We start from the raw sequence: 25,050 nt of genomic DNA on the forward strand, positions 1-25,050 counted from the left end.
ATTTTTTTTTTTAATTTAGGATAAATTTATTTGGTGATTAATGAAATGTTTATGATTGGACTTTAGAAACACATGTAATCCATAAAGATTTCAAAATCTGATGAAGATTCGGTCAAATTTCAAAATTCGATGAAAACCCAATTGAATTTCGAAATTTATTAAGTGCTTTTTACACTCATAACTGTTTACCCACCTCAGTATATGAAAATATTTTCGATAACTTGGAGGTGTGTAGAGAGAAAGCTTGGAGATGCAGGAAGAAATTCTCTTAGGGTTTTTTGTTTTGTTTTCTTGTGGACCAGATTTGGGCCCATTAAGGTTTTGGCTTTTGTATGATGTGACCATGTAGGTTTAGTGAAAGAAACTACACAATTTTACATTAGGAACCATTCTATATTTTTGTTTTCATATTCTAAAATAGCAACCACCACTGAGGAGTTTTTCATTTTCTTTGGTTCAACTATGTTTTGGGAGTTGTCGTCTACTTATTTTAAAAAGTAGCAACCATTACCCAAGGTTTAATTTTTTTTTTTTAAAAAGCATAAGTATCTTCTACTTATTTGGTTAGATAAAAATAAAATAACCATAATCTCATGAGCTACCTCTTCAATTTCATAAAGAATCCATCTTGCAATACGTGAATCCCCAAGATCGCGTTTGTGGTTCTTTGATGTTATAGGTTGGATGTGAAGATGAAAGAGATTTTGCAGTGATGTGGTTTGTGTAGAAGAGGCTTGCGGATTTGGATGATGGTTTAGGGTTTTTACGTTTTTTAGTCTTTGTTTGCAGGTTGATGCGCGAGGAGATGACAATGGAGAAGATGAGCATCAGTGTTCTTGGCGTAAATTTTATAAAAAAGATTACCACTTTAAATGTCAAATAAACTCGAAGATCACTTTAAACAAAAATAACTAATATAAGGATCAAAATAAATATTAAATAAAAAAAAAGTAGAAAAGGAATAAAATAATAAAATCTGATAAAGAAACCAACTTCAATTTCCATTTTCTTAGAGAGATACATTCTAATGTTTCCACGCAAAACACTCATCATACTTAGCAAAATGAATACATGGTCCACTCTCTAATACGTTCCATACACATGAGCTACAATCATCTCTATCTTCATCATAAATATCAAAAGAATAACTTCCTCCTTCCCATGAAAACCTACAAAAATACAAAGTAACCCTCGCAAAGAAATTAGGTTTAAAACTAAATTTATAATTTCCCCCATATTGTACTACGTGAGTCCCAAGATCATGGTGCTTGTCTTTGCAATGAACAGTCAAGTTCTTCCAAGCTATAACATTGTAGATTGAAACAACTACTTTGTCAGGAGGAAAAAGCATATCTTCTCCTTTCGAAGCTACAATTCCACCCTCACTTTCTTTCAATCGGAAAGCAAAAAGTATTGCTAAGAGCAAAATTTTGGAGATTGATGAAATCATCTTTTCTCAATACCTTGCAATTTTGAAAAAACTGTATCATTCTTATATATTAATCAATGACAAATTGTATTCAATTTATGACCTTGATTTCAATATGCATTATGGAAAGTTGTGCCACTTTAATGCATTAATCAAATTTAATAAAGAATATTTATTATTTATTTAGTGAAGTATTGAATATTTTTCTATGCTAAAGTAATAACATTAAAACATATCCTTTTAGAGTCAATCCGTTTAACACTTTTTTTTTCAGGAAATTATAAAATTCATACTCTCATTAATGCTTTATTGAGTTTTTTTATAGAGATATAGTAGAAAATAATCTTATTTTATATTAACGTAAATGTTTCAGTCAAATATAAAATAATTATTTATATACAAAAACATTAATTGAATTTGTATAAACAGTCATAAATAGTAAGATTCAAACAATTTGAAAAGCTACCTTTACATACATTTTTTTTTAATAAAACTTTGCTTGTGTAATATATATAAGTTTCCTAATTTATGTAATTTCTTAAAATTGTATTAAATTTTAATTGATAAAAATATCTTTTATATTATAAATTCTAAGTTTTAAGGTTAATTAAGTGTATTTGAATAATTCTTTATTTTTAACCTACTTCGTTCACATATAAGATTTAATCGATTATGATGAATGATGTTAAATCTAACCATTAATGTATTTGGTATGGATGCAATGGACAATGAGAACAAATTTAAAACATGATATATTATTTAAACTCCATAAATTTATAAATGTTTACGAAGAGAAAGTATTATTTGTTTCAGGTAGAGTTCCATCCCACCGATAACATTTACGAGATAGAACTCCAAATGAAACATCACATGGTCTCTTCTCAAATATCTGCCAAGAACATACATTATTGTTACAATGATGATCCCTATGTTCAACATAAATGTCAAAACGACGATCACCACCTTTCCATATAAAACGACAGAAGTACAAGGTTAAATCTGCAAAGAAATTAGGAAAAAAAGAAAAAGTAAATGATTCACCAACTTTTAGTGAAACAATACCCAGATCATGATTTTTGTCTTTGCAGTGAAGAATCAACTCCTTACGTATTAACATGTTGGTTATTTTAACATCAACTTTGTGAGGAATAAGTTGACCATTACTTTCACTACCTCTGAACTGCCCAGCAAGAATTAACAACCAACAAAGTATTATCATTTTGGAGATTGAATCCATCCTTCTCTGTTCTTTCTTTCAGATGCTAACTTCAAAGAACACCAATTTCCTTTATATGAACTCTCATAACCATACATATAAATACCTAATTCAGTATATCTTCCACGTAAGATTAAATATTAATGAATATTCATATACCATCAACATAATAAGGATAATGATATTTAGACAACATTTTTTTATAACATTTGAGCATTGATTACGTGTCAATCTGTGATTGGTCAAAAATTACTCCACAATTAATAATAATAATCATAAACATTATTGTGGAGTAATTTTTGACCAATCACAGATTGACACATAATCAATGTTCAAATATTGTAAAAAATAGTTGTCTAAATATCATTATCCACATAATAAATACCACAAACAAAAGATTTTATTATGATACAGAAAAAAATACTTTTACAACATTTTTATATAATATATATGTGTCGGTTTTTCACTAATTCATTATTTATTTTTTATTATACTAACATATTTTAAACTCAATCAGAAAATGACACTTATGTTAATCTATATTAACTTATAATTTTCTTATGATAAACTCTAAATATTGTTTTAAAGACTGAATTTTAAGTGTAATTTAACCCACAACATTTATTTATTTACATTTATTTATATATTATTTATATACATTGTTATATCTTTAATAACTTATGATTTTCAATATGAGTTACTACTATTTAATGTTTGTATATTTTATTATTATTTACACTAACTTCGTATGTTACACTCGAACCTAAAACTTCGATTAAAGAGAAGTTGGAGAGTTTCAAACTTTGTTTAAGATAATTAATTCAGTTTTAGTCCAACTAATTGATTTTAAATAAAAACCGTTAAATTTAATAATAAAGTACAATGAATTAGAATATTAAAATAGAGAATGTGGTGAGTAAGTGTTTTCATACTGTCAGCGGGCATTCAACAAATCAAAGTTCTTTAATAATTTTTTGTAAATATAAAAGTTCTTTAATGAAGTATGCCTTGCACGGAATGATCCAAGTATGGTTTTCATATTCAGAAAATAGAGGTCATGTAGCAGAAGCATACTAATGATGATTAACATAAACACCAAACATCGATTATTCCTCACACTCCATCACATTTTGCCACACTTTCATCAAAACATTCCATGCCTTAACTGAATCCACTAACATCATGCATTTCGCTTTGACATTTTTTATATGTGGAACTTACAAAACATCTAATAAGTCTTAGGAAATACATTGTCAATGACATTCATTAAAGCAAGGTCTTTGTCAGTGATAACAATGCGTGGATCACCGTCTGATGTCTTAAATAATCCTTTGAACTTTTCCAATGTGTAGAATGCTTATCATCGACTGCTATATTTCAGTTCTTGACCTTCTCAAAGACTGATTGTATGTGTATCTCGCATTATATATTTGTTTTATAGTTGTCACATTAACATCATTATGTTTTTTCAGAGTAAATAGAATATTTGAGGGCTTTATTTGACTCTTAATCATGTCAAAAGGAATTGATTGTTCAACCGCATTTAATATCCCAACAAAAAGATAACCAAAGTCTACGTTAATTAGTGGTTGTAATAGCCGCATATGTCATAACCTTTAAAACTCAACCCTCTCCTTTAGAATACGGTTTACCCCTCAACCTAAACAGACACTCTCATTTTCTTCTTCCCGGATACTATTGGGTTGCATATTTGGTTTATACTTCCTATATTTCTCACTCCTTTCACAACCTAGCAAAGTGAATGTCTTTATTCCAACTTCACTGGTTATTGTGTCAGATTTAATAATGACTACTATAAATCCAAGATCGAATGCAGTCTTTTGAACCCATTCAGTTAAATCGTCGCGTGAGAGAAATATTTTGTCAATAATAAACTTATTTATATAATCACTCTCTGCCACTTCATTTATAGAAAAAGAAAATTTGAACATAAAACTCAAATTTATTTGAGAATCAATTAATTAAAAGGGACAATTATTCATCTTATAATATTAATCACAACCTACAATAAACATATTTATCACACTAAATACTTCTATTCTAATAATAATAAAACACAAATTCAAAAATTAATAATACATAAATAAACAACATCACATATTAAAAATTATTATATAAACACCAACCCAACACATTAAAAATAAAATAATAGATTATAAAAAAAATATCATAAATTAAATAATAATTTAAAAACACTAAAACATATTAAAAATTAACTAATAAATATAAACAACAAAACATATTATAAATTATATAATAAATAATAAATACGACATATTATAAATCAAATAATAAATAAAAAGATTAGACGTATTCAAAATTAAATAAAAAATTAAAAACGTTAAAACATATTAAAAACTAAAAACATTAAAACATATTAAAAATTAAATAAAAAGAAAATTATCATAAACTAAATAAAAGTTTTAAAAACATTTACACATATATAAAATTAATTAATAAATAAAAATAACAAAAACAATATAACTTATTTCAAAAACAAAAAACAAAAATACATTATAAAATAAATAAAACATAAAAACATTAACTCGCATTCAAAATTAACTAATAAATAAAATACAACAAAAACATATTAATAAAACACAGTTAAGGTCTCATTAAGACATCATTAACATCTTAAAGCTTATTGAGATATTACCGTATTTCAAATTATAATCAGATCTCAATCGACTTTTAAACACCAACGAGACCTTAACCATATTTGGAAGGACAATAAGGTTTTAAAACATAATTCTTACTAATGTAACTCTCTCAACGAATAACACCGTCTCATCAATAAAACCTACCACCACGGAGATCACCACGACACCAACATCTGAACCATCATGGCACCACACCGAATCAACAGAAAGCAAAGAAGAAAGGGAGTAACTAAGTAATAAATGTAAAATAAATTTGAAACGAGAACTGGAGATATGTATAGGAAAAGGAAAATGATATTTTAACACCAATTTTTGGACATCATTTTGACACTGCGTACATATCAAAATGCGGTTGGACGATTTCAAATTAAAAAAGAAACTTTGGTTTTTCTCTTCCAAATATACCCTTGTCTCAGCTTTTTTAATTTGAAATCGTCCAATCACATTTTGACATGTGTGCAGTGTCAAAATAGTGTCAAAAATTAGTGTTAAAATATCATTTTCCATAGAAAAATAATATTTTAACACCAATTTTTGGACATCATTTTAACATTGCGTACATATCAAAATGTGATTGGACGATTTCAAATTAAAAAAGAAACTTTGATTTTTCTCTTCCAAATATACATTAATATAACCTAAATGTGGGTTTGATGGGTTAGAATGATGACATTAGCCAAGTTAACGTGTTGGGTCCACTTCATTAATTAATATTTATGATTTTTCCATTGTCCGTAACCTAAATGAATATGTAACAAAACATCATCGTCACTACGAAAGATTGCATAAACAATTGATACAGAAGAGAAGAATGAACAATCGATGACAAGAAATTTAAAACATGATATATTATTTAAACTCCATAAATTTATAAATGATTATGAAGACAAAGTATTATTTGTTTGTGATGGAGTTCCAGGCCACACATAGCATTTACGAGCTAGAGCTCCAAATGAAACATCACATGGTCTCTTCTCAAATATCTGCCAAGAACATACATTATTGTTACAAATATGATCCCTATGTTGTACATAAATGTCAAAACGATAATTACCACCATTCCATATAAAACGACAGTAGTACAAGGTTTTATCCAAAAAGAAATTAGGCATAACATGAAAAATAAATGATTCGCCAACGTTTAATGTATATAAACCCAGATCATGATCTTTGTCTCTGCAGTGAAGAGTCAACTGCTTTAGTGTTAACATGTTGGTTATTTTAACAGCAACTTTGTGAGGCAAAAATTGATCAGTGCTTTCGCTGCCTCTCAACTCTGAAGCAAGAATTAACAACCAACAGATTGTTCTCATCATTTTGGAGATTGAATCCATCATTCTTCAATTCTTTCTTTCACAAGATCAACAGTTTCTTTTACATCAACTCTAATAACCATACGTATATATACTTCTATGAATAATTAAGTATATCTTTAGGCATCAGATTAGATATTTTGTAACTGTTCAGATAATATAAATAAGATAAATGTAACAAACAATAGATTTTTATATAAACATTATATAAATATTTTCATTTAAAATTCATATTTTTATTAAATATTTTTAATAAGATTAAGTTTATTTATATTTATATTTCACATGGAACATTATTTAAAATTGATTTAATGTTTCGATAGGTCCTTCTTTTTGTCCAGAATTTCAAATAGGTCCCTACTTATTTTGATGTCTCAATTGGGTCCTTACTTTTGAAAAATTGAAACAAATAAAGGTTTGCTGTCAAATTAGATAAAAGTCGTTTAAGAGACTCTTACGTGACATGCTAATAGTATTTTTGCCTAAGCTAAACCTTTTCGCCTGGGCGAGATAAGCACTGGAACATTTTCGCTTAAGCTAAAACTAAGTTGTCTGGACGAGATTTAGACTAAAACTTGGAGCGCCCACTAGAACATTTTCGCTTATGCAAAACTTTGCTCGCCAGGGTGACAATGTCCTACAACTAAGGTTGAGCCACTGGAGTTTTTTCGCTTAGGCGAAACTTGGGTCTGGGCGAATCCTTTTAAAACTGTTGTCTTGTCAATTTAACTTAAGTGAAAATGTTTAGTTTAAGCGAGACCATGCGACCTTGTGTTAAAACTCAGAAAAGGAAGGACTGATTCATAATCACTTTCTTTCCAACATAGTGCTTTCTTTTTCCAAATTATAGGGCACGAGGTATGAAGAGATAAATTATTGGTACTTTGTCACAGAAAGAAAAATGGCTTTGCTTCCACAGGAATATGATCCCTTCTTGATTTGGATTCCTACTTTTTGATATACCATTAACATCATTGCTAGTATTGACGTAAGGTAGCTCATTTTCATGGATTACACAACAGAGTATACTTTGATTAAATTCGACCCTAAAACAACTATCAAGAGAGCCAAATAGTAGATTGAATATAACACAGCTCCATTCATTCAAGATAGTGAAATACATTGTTACTTAGTTTTCATTCACATTTAACATCATCTATTGTGGGATTAGACTTTTAAATGGGTGGTCCGATAGCGGCCCGATAACGGGTGGAACAATATGTCCAACGACAACAGAAATCGCTAGGATGGGCTCTAGTCATGGCTCTGATACCATGTTAGAAGTGGACTTTAAGCCTAACTCAACCCCACAAAACCGGCTTGTAGGGTGAGGTTTGCACCCACTTATATACACTTAAATGGCCTCATCTCTAGTCGATGTGGGACTTCCAACATTTAGCTTAGGTGAAAATACTCTCAGCATGTCATGTAAGAGTTTCTTAAACGGCGTTTGTCCAATTTGACGGCAAACCCCCAATTTTTCAAAAATAAGGACCCACACTGTATAACTAAGGGACCTATTTAAGATTCTGAACAAAAAAAAAAAAAGACCTATCAAAACATTAAACCTGTAAAATTCTTTTCAAATTTTAAATTTAATTTTTATGTTGTTATAAAATTGTTTAAATTACTTTAAAATTTTACATTTGAATTTGTAAAATTGTTAGTTACAAACCAACTCAAGTAGAGAAATGATTGAATTTTACACATTTTAAAGATATACAATCATTTAAAAGAATTCAGAAGGTTGATAAATTTATTTTATTTTATCAAATACAATTCATAAACAACTTTAGCGTATTTGTTGATTGTAATTAATTTTTAATTTTAATTTTTTTCTATTAATATTTCTTTTTATTAACAACTTTAAAATAATTTTGAATAAAATATAAAATAAATAAACTTAATAATTTTAAAATATTTAATAAAAATGTAAACTTTAAAAAAAATATAAATATAACATTTATATAAAAACTAAATTTTGTTTCAATTTAGAGATGGATGAAATTACTTTATTTTTAAAAAAAAAGTTAAAATTGAATTGAAAAAAAATAAAAATAAAATAATTAAATTGAGACTAAGACAATAACACGTAATACTACCATTATTACATCACATCATTACTATCATGTAAGACGAAGTTACCTGAACAATTTTTTTATTTTTTAAAAAGTAAGAATAATTAAAAAAATATTTTAAAAAAATCTGAACCGATACCTTTTTAACTCTTTAATAATGTTAGTGCTAGAAAGAACCTGTATCAAATTTGTTAAAGGATAATGATAATTTGAAAACATTTTTTTAGAACATTTTAACACTATCTACATGTTTTTTTGTATTTGGTTAATGTTGATATTTAAGATTATTATTATTAATTATGAAGTAGTTTTGGACCAATTACAGAATGACATGTAGATGATGTTAAAATGTTATAAAAAATATTATCAAAATACCATTATCTTTTTTAAAAGAAGACCAAATTGAAACGCATAAACAAAAATGGATTTGAGATTTTTCTGAAAAAGAAGACAAATGGAATAATTTAACATTTTATTTATTAATGAGTATTGAATGAGGTGATTCTATATCATTAATGATTTCCATTTATGAACATTTATGATGTTCAAATTTGTTTGTCCTACTTGCATTTGCATTTATAAGTTGTAACTTTTATGATATCATAACTTTAGATTCACACTTATTATCAATATTATTAATAATGGTATTAATAATTATGATAATCCTCATCATAATTAACACTATAATTGTTAACATATTATGATGTGGTGAAAAAAAAAACTACAATAGTGTGATAAGAAGAACATATTCTCTTGATTTTCATGTGTGGAATCATCTCTAAACAAATACAAAATTGATTTCTAACAAATTAATTTTTATAAAAACTATACAAAATAGTTAGTCAAATAAAATAAAATTTATATAAAAAAATAAAGATAAACAAAATAAGTAAAAGATTAATTAACAAAATAGTAAATGAAAGAAATAAATAAAATTAGAAAAGATAAAAGATAGTATTTTTCATTGGCAAATAATATTTTTCGTTTGTAATCTAAGGATTGTCATTCAATTAACTATTGTCTTAGATTTTTAAATTAATCAATATAAATTATCAATTAATTTATTAACATTCTCACTCTTAATAAAAATACATTCTTAATCAAAACCAAGAACTTTGTAGATTAATCACAATAAATTTAACAAAAGCATAATCTCAATTAAATATCAAATAACTATTATGTCTAATCATGTCTATTATTTTACTTTTAACATTAAGTAAAAAGCTAATTAACCAATGTATTAATTATTGTTAAAGTTTTCACTTTTAATCAAAGTACATTATCAATTATTAGAAAAAACTCATTCAATTACATCAAAGTTTCAAAATTTAATCAAAATAGATTTTCAATTAAAATTAAAAACTTGAACTCATATGATTAATATGCTATGTAGATTTAACATCATGCTAACTTTGCTATAATGTAAAAATCATTACTTTTATTTAATTAAAAAACTAAAGACATACATAAAAATAAATAACAACAATAATCAAAATAACAAACCAATTATTACATTCTGGTCATATAATTCATTAAGAAATTTTAGCAAAATCTATCCGGTAGACTTAGTACAACATTGAATATAGAAATAACATAAACATATCAAAAGAGAGGGTGGAGAACCAAAAAGAATAAGAGAAAGGATTAAATTAGATCTCACAAAGAGTTCTTAAGCTCGGTATGTTTTTCTCAGTCTCTTTCTATACAAATTGAAATTAACTTTATTTTAAGCTTTTTTATGTCATAATCTTCTTTCTGATAATATAGTTTCTTTCAATTATATTCTAAATAATCTAATACATTTAAGATATATTTGATTATTATGAAGATCTAACACTATTTAAAAATATCTTTATTAAATTCAAAAAAATTTAACAAATATTATCTTTTGATATTTATTCATATAGTTAAATAAGATAATTATTTAAAAATATAAAAGATATTTTTTTTTCAAATTATATTTTATCATAAATATTTTTGAACTATCAAAGCCTTTATTTTCTCATAAAAAAAAATACACAATGAATTATTCAGAACTATTTGCTCACGTGTGTGTAGTATATTTTACAACCCACTTCTTGCTCCTCAACAGAAGATGGTGTCTTTCCTCTCTCAAATAATTAATCCACCAAGTTGGCACAACACAATAGATAATATTTATATGGACATTTATTTCAGTAACTAAGAAATTTCATCATAATTGAAAAGGAACAAAATTTGCTCATACACTACATCATGATCAGAACAAAAAATTGAACCACATTCTTATTCAAATCCAATATATATATATATATATAGATGACCAAAACTACTACAAGTTTGAGCTCTTAGAGCTTATTTTTAAGGAAGTGCCTCCTTTAAGGAGCGGGTAAAAGCTTCCAGCTCTTTCAATCCCTCTTGAGGAGATTTGGCTTCTCCAAGCACCTTCACCATAGCACTGCCAACAATCACACCATCAGCTCCCCATCCTGCTACCTGTATCATAGTATATAATTCATTATTAACCAAATTGCCTGAGATACAAACATACATACATACATACATATGGACTCAGAAATAACCTGTTTAACATGCTCCGGCTTTGATATTCCAAAACCAACTGCCACAGGTTTAGTTGTTGCCTGAATTGCAATTACAAAAAAGGATTAAACAAGTATATATATTGAGATTGACCAAGTTGAATGGTAGACTATTGTGTTTATCATATTGAGAACAAGATTAAAAAGACAAACCTCTTTAATTTCCTGCAGAAGAGACTGAACATTACCACTGACTGATGATCGGGCTCCGGTAACCCCCACCGCACTAACCTAAATCAAATCAACAAATGGTTAATGACATTTGCCAGCAGTTGATGAACTGAGGTAATTGTGCTGGATATCTTCTGTTTTCACAATCACAGTATATTTCTATCCAATTTCCAAAACTTTGGGATCAAGGTGACTTTACCAAGTTCTAGGCCCAAAATATATCAAAATCAAATGCTTGGAATCATCAACATGCAGTAATATGAGCCTAAATTAATTACAAAAAACAAGCATGAACATAAGGTAACACCAAACTTTCGTAAGATAAGGTTAGAAATTAATCGTTGACAATTTCCAATCGGCTACTGTAAAAAGAATGTCAAAAGGCAACTGTACCAACTACAAACAATAGTTTTGTCTACTTGGAGTGCAAAGAGAAGGTCAAAGAGAAAGTTAATAAACAGAGGAATATATAAAACCATTGGTCTTTTGCACTAGACACTGGTTTCTCTGAAGAAGAGGAAACAATAATAGTTCACGAGATTTTGGAATATGCCAAATGCATGTAAACAACATAAAAAGAAAAATTAAAACTTATTCTGATTTCACCGGCTTAATGCAGGATCAAATTTGCTTTGTAATATTAAGAAGGTAACCAGTTGGTGAATGACTAACTTCTTATCCACAGTCTATGAATAAAATGTTTGGAAAAAAAATATAGAACACAAATAAGCAGATAATGGAGTTATACGAAGAGTAAGAAGTATAGCAAAAAACAGAAGTTAATAAATAAGGTCGAAAGAAATTCATACAAGGTACACAAATCCTTCTGCTGCATCAACAATGGCCTTCATTCGGTCTTTTGGAGTGGTGGGTGTTGTGAGGAGTACCTTAGCCATATCAAAGAAGTAAATATACCAAATCAATTACATATATAAACACACAAAGATTAATTTATCCAAACAAAATTTAAATAGAAGTATACTATAAAATGTTAACCAATATATACTAACATATTTATATAATATTGCGAAATATATAACACAATAGAATGGAATGCCGTTAATCACTACAAAAGTTCATATCTCCACAACAACCACCATGTCTCGTTTGGTGTGACTAACAACTGGATTTCATATTTATAGTACAAAAAGGATTCACCACTAGTTTTCAATCATTGGGATCAATGATATAAGAATATTAATCTGAAATCCAAAATAAATGCAAGAGATCATTTAACAGTAACCAAACCAGTTCAACTCCATTCTTCTTAGCCTCCACTCTTAAAGTCTCTGTCTCCTCCAGAGGGACATCCGGGACCACGAGCCCTGCATACATAGCATACATAAGGAAAAGAAAAGAATATCATTCTCATTGCCATACCACAAGAAAAAGGATCAAAATACAAACAAGATCTTGTTTCAAAATTTTCAATTTGAACGAAGAAGCTGACATAGAAGCTATAACCAGGACAAGGCAGGACAGGAGAGTGAAGAGACATTTTCTTAATGATAAATATGTAAATTAACGAAACCAAAGACTTTAAATAGTACATGGTGTGTGTAATTGGAACTGCTCCCTTATTTTGTCTATGCATTTTACAATATTGAATTATCATAGAACTAATACGAAAATTAGACCCAAGTGAAGCATGGCATAATGTAAAACTTTGGCAAATCATTACTTGTGTTAACTCCTACCATGTACGCCAGTTTCTCTTAGAATAGACATAAATTTCTCAGGACCACGCTTTAGTATTGGATTGTAATATGTAAACAGTGCAATTGGACATGACAATTCCGGAACAACCTGCCAAATCGACCATTGCAAAGAACCATCAGTTCAGGGAGCTAAGAGAAGATACACACGACAAAGCAATAAGAAATGGTTTCTGAATCCCTATAAAGAGGAATAATTGTTTTAACAAGGTCTCTCCAAAGGTTCAAATTTTGGGAAGTTTAGTGTATCATAGGAAATTAGATATCTGTATCATATATCCTAGATTTGGGGATATTATTTCTTATTTCCCTTTACATCCAGTATGTATATATCAAGGTACAATAAAGTACTGTTTAAGTGAATTGAATCAGTACAAGTCGTTCAAGTTTATTCTTCTGTTCTGGTTTCAAGTAAGAAAAGGGATATACGATGGATAGGCCTTACTCGTTCAAATTTCATAAGAATCTACCAACATTGGTTGTTTGCACTGCTAACTTGTCAATTGAAGGAATGAAATTAATTGCTAAATCATTAGCTGTTCACATGATAACTAATTAATGGCAAGGAGTTGCACAATTACCTCCTTCAACATAGAAATGATTGCATTGAAATTGGTCCCCTTTGCAAGAGATCTTGTAGCAGCAGCCTGAAGAGAAAGATGCTTCAGTTTGAGAGTCAGGTAGTATAAGTATCACAACAACAACAAAAAATGGAAAGCGTCAAACCTGGATAACAGGACCATCTGCCAAGGGATCAGAATATGGAACACCTAGCTCAATTATGTCAGACCCGCATGAATCAAGCACTTTCAGTGCTTCTGCTGTGGTTGAAAGGTCAGGATCACCGGCTGTAATATACGGTATGAAAGCCACCTTGACACAAACATACTTCTTAGAAAATATTCATTTGGCAATCAAGAATAGCTCTCAGACTCATATCTCTTTGCAGTAGTAAACTTGATACGGTACTAAAAGTAACCAACAACATACAACTATAATCACCAACACCAACACCATTCCATTTTTATAATCAGGCAGATAAAAGTCATTGATTTGAAAAGGCATAAAAAATGGAATCAAGTGAAATGTGATACAATAGTAAACTGGAAAAATAACTACTAACTTTTCCTTCTTTTTTCAGTCTGGTGAATGTTTCAGAGAGTCCCGGAACTTCCATGGTCCTCATAGCAGCCACTGGAGTGTATCTCTTCACAGAGATTAAAGCCTTCTTAGAGGAAAAACAAACATGGAAACCGACCTCAGGTTTCTTCAATTGCAAGAAGCAACTTGACTTGAGTGCAAGAGCCATAAAATTGATAATTACTGAAATTTCACACCAAATTAATCATAAGGGTTCCCAACAGAAGAAAAAAAAAAACCCATGACCGCGATATTACAGAAAACGAAAAAACGAATCTTCATATAAAACCAAAAATGCACCAAATCCAACTCTTCAATATCCACAGAATTTACAGCATTACATTGGCTAAACAAATCCAAAGAACATTCTAGAAACCCCTTTGAACAATGACAAAGCTTTCACCATAATCAACTGGATAAATTCTAAAAAGAAAAGAGACAAATGATATCAACACATGCATTTTCACATTCAGCTCAACCAAAATACAGTTTTTTTTCTGAAATGGAATACGGAGGTTTGAATTCAACGCTAGTACCAAAAGAATCGTGCTACCTAAAAATTAAAATAAGTGAAAATGAAAGCTGAAAAAGACACAGAATCGGAGAAAGACCTGATTTTTTTCTGTTGGGTTTCTTCTCTCCTTCCTGAATGTGAATCCTGTTCTGAGTCTCGCATCCTTTCCTTTATATATTTCACCTTTTTCTCAGACTTGTGGACAATAAAGAAATTGAACTAAGATATGCATTGAATGGGTATACAAAAGAATAGCTTTTTTTACCCTTTTTAATAAATTTTATTCATTCAACATTTCTGTCCTTTGATTTCATTTTCACTTACTTGTCTGCTTTAAATTAAATTCACCGGGAAATAAATTTCCTAGGAGTGGGATAAAGTTTATGTATGGACAACATTACACAACTAAGTCGAAGATTAGATCTGAGTAGAACACTCACTTTTACATTGTTACACAACTAAGTCGAATTTCTTAAGAATAATGATTTTATAACATTTTAACATTTATCATTCTTTTATTAATTTATATTGATGTTTATAATTATTATTATTATTAATTATAAAGTAATTTTGAATCATTTATGAAATTATAAATGATATTAAAATGTTGTCAAAAAATATTACTAAAATATTATTATTTATTTTCTAATAAACACGTTTAACTTTGACTTTCCTTAAAAAAATAAAATGTATCAAAAAGAAAAAGATTTGATCTGTCGAATTTTTTTAATGAAATCGGTTCATATTTGAATTTGGTTTTTTATTGAATAATATTGCATAATATTTTGTGAAATGAAATTATTTTTAATATTTGGAAACTTTTATTGCGTACCTATTTCAAAAGCATAACCAATGTATAAGTTTTTGTCAACTTTCAACTCAATAAGAAAAAAGCAATTAACTTCTATAAAAAAATTAATATCACATTAAATTAATAGAATAGAATTTAAGTCTAATTCAATATAAATATAGATGTGATAAACTTAAACTTTGATTAAAGTAAATTTTTAATGATTCTAACATTATTATATTAAGTTTGATATTATATTATAAAACGAGTTTGAACTTAATTATTTTTATAAAATTGATTTGGAAAAAATGAAATTTATTCTTAATTATAATATAAATTTGATCTTTATCTTTAATAAATTTAAATTTGCATTGGATGTATGAGTGTTGAGGCGTCCACCAACCAAGCAAATCATGCGTGATTGGGATGATAGAACCTATATTGTCCGCATCGGCGTTAGAATATCTAAAGTTTCTTTTTAATGTATATGTTTAATTTCATTTTAATTACTATTCAACTTAATAAGGCAATAATTCAATTATTAAATTCCAATGTATATATAATGTTCATCTAAACATTAGTAACAAAATTTATGTCTTAAGAAAAGTATAAAGGGTATCATTTAATCAAGTTTTATTAATTAGAATTTAATGAGTGATTATCATCACTGATATTTACTAATAAACATTTATGGTGTTTCAAACTTGTTAGCCCTTGTATTTGCATTCGCATTTTTTTTTTTGTTTTAATGGTATCATAAATTTAGATTTACCCTTATTATCATTATTATTGACAGTGGTAGTAATTACTACCATAATTCTCATCATAATCAACACTACAATTGTTAACATGTTATCATCTGAAAAAGAAAAAAAACTAAAATAGTTAATAGACAATATCATCATTAGTGCAAAAAAAATTTATAACATCACCATATATCCATGTTGTAAGTAGTAAATTTTGACATTAAAAAACATTTTTGTGAATTTTTCGTTCAAATTAAAATTGGATTTATTCACAACATACATTAATTAACAATTTAACTCCAGTTACCCTACCTGACTATTGAAGGACATACTTGTTTGAGTTCGGTTACTATACCTGAACCATGAACTCTAATATCACACTGGGCAGAGGTCTCCACACTGGTAAGATATTGTTCACTTTGAACGAAAGTTTCACGGATTTGTTTTTGATACTAATCCAGAAGGTCTCTTACATCCTAAGATTAATCACCGTTAAACGATGTTGTACTATCGATCCGACATCATTTAACATCTGTTGGCTTGTTAAATTGCAAATTGACATATGTTGTAAAGGTGTCTCACATCAATTTTTCTTTTAAAATTTCAAAAACAGGGTTAGGATTCTCATATTTCTTTTTCAAATTAATGTATAAGGTATTGATGATGTACTAGGCAGTAATAATAAATCTAAAACATCATATAATATTATTTAAAGTCCATAATTTTATAAATGATTATGAAGATAAAGTAAAATTTTTTGCTGGTAAAGCTTTCCCCCAGGCAAAGCATGCAACAGTACTAGATCCAGCATAAATAGTACCACATGGTCCGTATTCATGTATTTCCCAATTACATAAATAGTGGTTACATTCAAAATCCCTCTCTTCATCATAAATGTCAAAATGATAATTTCCAGTTGGCCATACAAAGTGACAGAAGTACAACGTTACTGAAGCAAAGAAATTCGGAAGAAATCGAAACTTATATGTTTCGTTGTATTTTAGAGTAACTGGATGCAGATTATGAAGTTTGTCTCTGCAGTGAAGATTCAAATCTGGATAACCTATCTTACTCGAATATAATTTGTTGGTTATTTTAACAGTAACAATTTTATGGAAACCACCATTGCTACCTTTTAAATGTTCACCAACAACAATTAACACCAAACAAAGTGTTCTTAGAATTTTCGACATTGATTCTTTCTTTTACAAACTAACTTCAAACAACACTGCTTTCGTTTACATCAACTCACCACACACATATATATACCTCTATGAATAATTATGTACAATAATTAATAATGAGTATTGAATGAGGTGATTCTATGTCATTAATATATATTTTTATGAGCATTTATGATATTCGCATTTGCATTTATGAGTCTTAACTTTTATGGTACCAATGAATTTGAAATTATATATATTATCATAGACACGTTCTGGATTTTTAAAATGATGTCGCTTAACAAAAATATGCGGACATGAAAGCAGAGTCTGGATTTCTAAAATGATGTCCCTTAATAAATATTTGTGACATGGAAGCACACTCTTTAGCGAAGGTCATTCTGTACAGTGTCTTAGCTAGCATAGAAAAATATATTTTGACACCAATTTTTGACATCATTTTGACACTGTATTCGTGTCAAAATGTGATTGGACGATTTTAAATTAGAAAAAGCTGAGATAGGAGCATATTTGAAAGAGAAAAACCAAAGTTTTTTTTTTAATTTGAAATCGTCCAACCACATTTAAACATGTGTGCAGTGTCAAAATTATGTCAAAAAATTGATGTCAAAATATCGTTTTCCACTAACATATTAAAAAGTTACACGGTAAAAAATTCGATCTATACAATGGTTAATTTAGTTTGTAGATAAGATATTTGATCATTGTAAAGATCGAATTTTTTACTGCTAACTTTCTAATAGAAAGGTTGGTCTCCAAATCGAACTCAACAATAAACAAAGTAACATTACATGAGATAAAATTCAATAAATTGGTCCTGTTTTTCTAGTCTATTTGTGAACATTATTGATAAAAATGTTCGAAAATGGTAAAATATCATTTTGAAAAATTAATCTGAACACGACTACCGAAAAATGATTTTTTTTATTTATATTATTAAATGTGTTTGTTAAATATGGTGTTAGAATGGAAATTGGGTCTATAAACCGAAACGTTGAACTTTATGTTCAAGGTTGATTAGGGTAATACGACTTCCAACCAAAAACGAAGATGACTAGAATGATTAAAGCTAAATTTAAAACTTGGTATTTGATATAAATATTATTTAAACTCCATAAATATATGAATAATTATGAAGACAAAATATTTTTTTTTCTGGTGAAGCTTTATCCCACTCATAGCATTTACGAGATAGAATTCCATATGAAACATCACATGGTCTCTTCTCCATTATTTGCCAAGAACATAGGTTGTTGTTGCAAAACATATCCCTATCTTGCACATAGATCGTTGCACACATATAAATACCTATGAATAATTATGCAACGACCATGCAATTAAATATTTGTGAGTGTTATTTAGGATGTAGGTTGAAAATTACTATCAATTATTTTTTTACATTTTTTTAAATAAAAATGAGAAAATAAAAAACTACATAAATATGAAAAACTCATTAATTTATTATCAAAACTCATTATTTTAAGGTTTTAAGTAGAGAATAATATATTAAGCTCAAATTTTATTGGTGTTTAACAAATAAGTTTTTTTTTAATTAAAACGAGTAACAAATATATATATATATATATATATATAGGTCAAGTATTTCGTCTTCATCCTAATATATAACTTTTGTATATGTTTTGTATATTATTGTTTACTACTATTCAATTCAAGGAGTTTCGCTCATTGTTTGAAATGTAAGAAAATTCTAAATGCCGAATGATGGTCAGATAAAGTCCATAGAACCTCAGTTTAATCAAGAATAAAAGAAAAAACAAAAAAGTCATAAGCAAAGAGGATTCTTGGACCGAATCACATGTTGAAATCTAATAGAAATAAGAATAGAAATTTATTTGTTTTATGACAAAAATTGATCAACTAAAAATGTAAACATTATGGCTATAATCAATTAAACACTTCCTGATAGTCAAAGATATCACTCAAGATTTGTTAATAGCGTTGAGTTTAAGAGTGATTGGAAGTCATGGTCAGAATTATACAGCTTTGATTATAGGACAGATTATACAAGAAAAAGAGATCTTACAACACATTTAATCAATTTAAAATTAATTCTCAAACATTTTTCAATAAATCGAACCACTAATGTATTAAGATATTGAACAGGTGGGCAATCACAATAAATGTAAAACTCCATATACGATGTATGATATATAATATAGACCGAACAATTAACATTCGATATATATCATATATAGTATAGATCAAACAGTTAACCGTCGTACATACATCTATATCGAAACATGATGTAAATATTATTTAAATTCCATCATAATCTTATACATGATCATGAAGATAAAGTAAAATTTTTTGCTGGTAAAGCTTTCCCCCATGCAAAGCATGCAGTAGAATTAGATCCATCGTAAATAGTACCACATGGTCCATATTCAGTTATTTCCCAGTAACATAAGAAGTCGTTACAGTCATAATCCCTCTCTTGAACATAAATGTCAAAATGATAATTACCAGTTGGCCATACAAAGTGACAGTAGTACAAGGTTACTGCAGCAAAGACATTGGGAAGAAATCGAAACCTAAATATTTCGTTGTATTTTAGAGTAACTTGAGGCAGATTATGAAGTTTGTCTCTGCAGTGAACAGTCAATTCTGGATAACCTATCTTACTCGAATGTAATTTGTTGACTATTTTAACAGTAACCTTTTTATTGAAATTAAAACTCTCGCCACCTTTTAACTGTTCACCAACAATTAACACCCAACAAACTATTCTCATCATTTTCCAGATTGAATCCATTGCCACAGACTAACTTCAAACAACACTGCTTTCGTTTACATCAACTGATCAGGGTAAGCACACACACATATATATATACACACCTCTATGAATAATTATGCATACATATTTTTGTAAACGTTTTATAATACAAATATGATAAATTCAATATAGGTTTTATTAAAATAAACTCTAAATATCATTTTAAAAATTAATTTTAAGTCTAGTTTAATTTTATATTCATTTATTTATGTACATTGCGAATTGTTCATATTTTAAAAAATAAAAGCATTTATTACTAATTTAATAATATCAATGAGTTATGGTCAATAAAGTTAACGTTGACTCCACTTCATTAATATTTATGACTTTTACGTCTCTATATGCTACATCCATTTCTATTAAAAATCTTTATAAGTTTAAAAATAATATTTTTCTAACTTTTACACTTTTTTTATTCATACTAAAAAAATATTTTTGCAAAAGAAAGTATGTTATTATTAATATTCGAATGAAATATTAATTGTGAAGTTAGTCTTATGAAACTTTTATGTTAAATTAAAATTTAGAAAAGATTTTAGAAATACTGTGATATGAAGTGAAAAAATAAATTAAAGTGAATGAATGTAAATAAAATCTTAATCTAAAAATAATCTTCTTCTAAATATTAGTTAGTTATTTTATAAGTTTTAAGAAAAATATGAAAAGTCTCTTTTATTTTTATGAGCATTTATTATATTCGCATTTACAGTCTTAACTTTTATGGTACCGATGAATTTGGAATTCTATTAATTATCATTATTGTTATAACGTACTATAATTGTCAACGTCTAATTTTATTCAGATAATAAAATTTATAAAATTCAAAAATTGATGTTTTATTAATCCAATAATAATAACCAGTAAAACCACATGTATTATGCACATATGCGTTTACCTTTTTTCTAATAACAAAAGTAATAAAATTACAATTATAATAAATATAAGTCATTTTCACAATTCAATTATAAGTATTTTTTTATTTTTATAATCATTTTTATTTATTTCATTTAAAAAATTAAATTTTAAAAAAGGATCGCTTGAAAAGTAGAAGTGAAAAGAAAAAAAACACCAAATACTATAGATAAATAATGAAAACACATACGTGTAACGCATGTGTGTTATCTAATAATAAAATGTGATTATTATTATTATTATTATTATTATTATTATTATTATTATTATTTTACTAGTATAATTATGTAATTAAGTATAAATATTTTTTTATAATTTTAATATAAGTAGATTTTGTTTATTAATTAAAAAAATAGTTAAGTTTAAAAGTTGGTCAAAATAAATCGTTAAATTTAAATAAACAGTCACTTAAAAGATGATATTAACAAAAATAATTATTTTAATTAAGAAAATATTATTTAAAAGATAAAATTGAAAAATAAATATAAACAAAAAAGAACAATTCTTTTTATAAATATATATAGATAAATTTTTTAACTTTATTATAAGCAGATTTTATTTATTAATTAAAAAATAGTTAAATTTAAGTAAACTGTTACTTAAAAGATAATATTATTAAAATTAAAAAATATTATTAAAAAGGATAAAATTTTAAAACAGAATTCTCTTTATGTATAAAAGATATATATAGATAGAATAGTGTAAATACATGCGTTATCACGACTGCTTGAAGGCATCTGTTTAAGTTATTTAAATTTTAAAACTAATAGTTAATAGAATAAAATTGAAAAAAACAATATATATATGAGACTTCCAACTACTGGGATATATTAGACCTAAATTTAAAACATAGAATATGATATAAATATTATTTAAAGTCCATATATATATGAACAATTATGAAGACAAAATATTAATTTTTTTCTGGTGAAGATTTATCCCATTCATAGCATTTACGAGATAGAATTCCATATGAAACATCACATGGTCTCTTCTCAAATATCTGCCAAGAACATAGATTGTTGTTACAATACATATCCCTATCTTGGACATAAATGTCAAAACGATGATCACCACCTGACCATACGAAGTGACAGAAATACAAGGTTGCATGAACCCAGAAATTAGGGTTAAATTTAAAAGTATATGTTTCGCCAACGTTTAGTATAACAGAACCTAAATTATGATGTTTGTCTTTGCAGTGAAGACTCAATTGCTTGTGTTGTAATCCGTTGGTTATTTTAACTGTAACTTTGTGAGGAATCAATTGATCTTTACTCCCATTACCTTTCCACAGCAGAGGAAGAATTAACAACAAACAAAGTGTTTTCATAACTTTGGAAATTGAATTCATCTTACTCAAATCTTTCTTTCTCAGATAACTTCAAGAAGACCAATTTCTTTTACATCAAATAAGACAAACACACATATAAATACCTATGAATGAATAATTAAGTATACATTAAACATGCAATTAAATATTTGTGAGTATTGTTTGGGACGTAAGATCGAGAATCACTATCAAACACTTTTTCATACTTTTCTCTTTGTCATGTTATGATATTTCGAGTATTCTTAGTTAAATTGATGTCTCAATTCTGAATTATGTGGACGAATGTCTCTTAAAGACACTCTGACACTTAATTCAATTACATAAGCTATTACAGAAAAATTTTAAATTTACAATGAATACAATCAACTTTCTTCTTATCTCAAACTTGTATTTGTAAGTTTTTTTAAAGACATTCTTACACTCAATTCAATTAGATCAATTATCACATAAAAATCTTAAATTCACCTTCTTATTTTAGACTTGTATTCGTACGTTTCCATATGATTAGTATTTTAATCAAAGCCAAATGCGTAAAATGTCCTTGTAAACTTAATTAATGATTGTGTTTAAGGTTCCTTAGAATTTGTAATCGTTTTATTGTCTCATTCTTCTGACTCATCAGTCATAATTCTGACATGTGTTCAACGGTATGGTACAAGTATTATGATAGAAAAAATACGATAAATTTAACAAATAATAGATTATTAAAATAAATTTTTAATATGTTATCGTTAAAGATAAATTTGAAATTTAATTTAATTTTAAAGATATCTCTTTATAAAATTAAATTTAATTATTTTTGAAAATTATTCATATTTTTGATAACGTATCTCCAATATCATATTTTACTATTTGATATGTTTGTTTGTATTTTGTTTTTTAATTTTATTTATATTTTATCAAGTTAAATTTTATTAAAATTAAATTTTAATTTATATTTAATTCCACTTATATTTTATTTTATATTTTTTTAAAATATTCGTTAGTAATTTTTAAATAAATATTTGACAGTAATGAAAAGGTAACAAATGTGATTTTTTTTAATAGATCGAATAGGGAATAAATAGTGTACTGGGGACTCCCGGACGGGCAATACAGTCTGTCTTCGGGAACATTTTCGATGTGTGGGACAATTGAGCGAATGTAACGATCGGTCATCTTAGAGAACAGTAATCGGACGGTTGGAAATGGAGGATCCGGAAGATCAAGGTAAGATCAGTTTAGTTAAGATAATTGTATGATTAAGACAATTGGGCCCTGATTAAGACCACCTTAATCTTAAGCCCATATTTAACATTATAAATATAAGTCACATGGTAGGTTCATTTATTGCACATTCAATTCTGAGCTCTAAGATCAGACCTTTAAACTGACATAAGCATCAGATTGTCTTTAACAAGTACTCTCCCAAATCATACGTCGGACGGACGATCAGAGAATCATAAGAGAGACGGACGAACGATAGAGAGAAGAAATTGTGAGGGATTTGTCTAACTCGACCACACAATAGCATTCCACCCGTTGTGATGTCTTTATATAATTTGTTTTTGATACTATTGTTATACTTAAAATGTAATAGCTTTCTTTTTAAAAGTTGGATTACTTAATCTGTGTTTATTTTAGTAGTATTATTTTATTGAAATAACTTTTGAATTAAAGTATAAGTGGGTCCATTTGATGAGTTAGAACCATGACATTGATGGAGTTAATGTGGGCTCCACTATATTAATGACTATTTATGATTTTTGCCTCTTCTACGTTTGACATTGTTTCTAATAAAAAAATTATAAGGACTGTTGCAACCTAAATAATGTTGGAAAACTATGAATAAATTAAAAAGATAAGATCGGCGAGTAAAAATTGTTGCCATTAAATTTAAAACTTGATGTAAATATTATTTAAAATCCATAATTTTATAAATGATTATGAAGAAAAAGTATTATTCTTTTGCTCTTGAAGCTCTATCCCAAAGAAAGCATACACTAGAATTAGATGCATATTTAATAGTACCACAGGGTCCGCTGTCAAATATTTCCCAATAACAGAGAGCGTGGTGACAATAATAATCCCTTTCTTGAACATAAATGTCAAAACGATGATCGCCACCTGACCATATAAAGCGACAAAAGTACAAAGTTTTTGAAACAATGATATTCGGAGCAAATCGAAAACTATATGTTTCACCGAATTTTAGTGTAACAGGACCCAGATCATGATGTTTGTCTTTGCAGTGAACACTCAGCTCCTGAAAACCCAACGCCTTCGGATGTAATTTGTTGGTTATTTCAACAGTAACTTTATGATGCAAAGCATCATTTTTAGAAAGCAATTCATCGTTACCATCGCTACCTTTTAAAAACACAGCAACAACTAACAACAAACAAAGTCTTCTCATAATTTTCGAGATCGAATGCATCGTTGCTCAATTGTTTCATTGACGAAGTGTGAAGATGTT

The 25,050-nt window shown here is 27.6% G+C and overlaps 1 protein-coding gene across 1 annotated transcript; it reads right to left on the reverse strand.

Moving 5' to 3' along the window:
- Nucleotides 1-10,868: 10,868 nt before the first annotated feature.
- LOC106763421 (tryptophan synthase alpha chain-like) lies at nucleotides 10,869-15,063 on the reverse strand. The gene is made up of 10 exons (XM_014647618.2): nucleotides 14,934-15,063; nucleotides 14,306-14,505; nucleotides 13,909-14,055; nucleotides 13,764-13,829; nucleotides 13,165-13,273; nucleotides 12,716-12,792; nucleotides 12,277-12,354; nucleotides 11,450-11,527; nucleotides 11,279-11,338; nucleotides 10,869-11,192 (listed from the first exon to the last, which is right to left on the reverse strand). The coding sequence occupies exons 2-10, from the start codon at nucleotides 14,489-14,491 to the stop codon at nucleotides 11,058-11,060; spliced, it is 936 nt and encodes a 311-aa protein (XP_014503104.1). The 5' UTR covers nucleotides 14,492-14,505; nucleotides 14,934-15,063; the 3' UTR covers nucleotides 10,869-11,057.
- Between the last annotated feature and the right edge of the window lie 9,987 nt (nucleotides 15,064-25,050).

Source organism: Vigna radiata, chromosome 1 (assembly GCF_000741045.1).
Source record: "Vigna radiata var. radiata cultivar VC1973A chromosome 1, Vradiata_ver6, whole genome shotgun sequence".
Taxonomy (NCBI): Eukaryota; Viridiplantae; Streptophyta; class Magnoliopsida; order Fabales; family Fabaceae; genus Vigna; species Vigna radiata.

Excerpts from the sequence above, each read along its gene's own strand:
- LOC106763421 (XM_014647618.2), bottom strand. The coding sequence starts at position 14,491 with ATGGCTCTTGCACTCAAGTCAAGTTGCTTCTTGCAATTGAAGAAACCT. Across the intron at positions 11,528-12,276 it reads CAGAAGGATTTGTGTACCTT|GTTAGTGCGGTGGGGGTTAC; the intron begins GTATGAATTTCT and ends GATTTGATTTAG. Across the intron at positions 11,339-11,449 it reads TTCTGCAGGAAATTAAAGAG|GCAACAACTAAACCTGTGGC; the intron begins GTTTGTCTTTTT and ends ATTGCAATTCAG.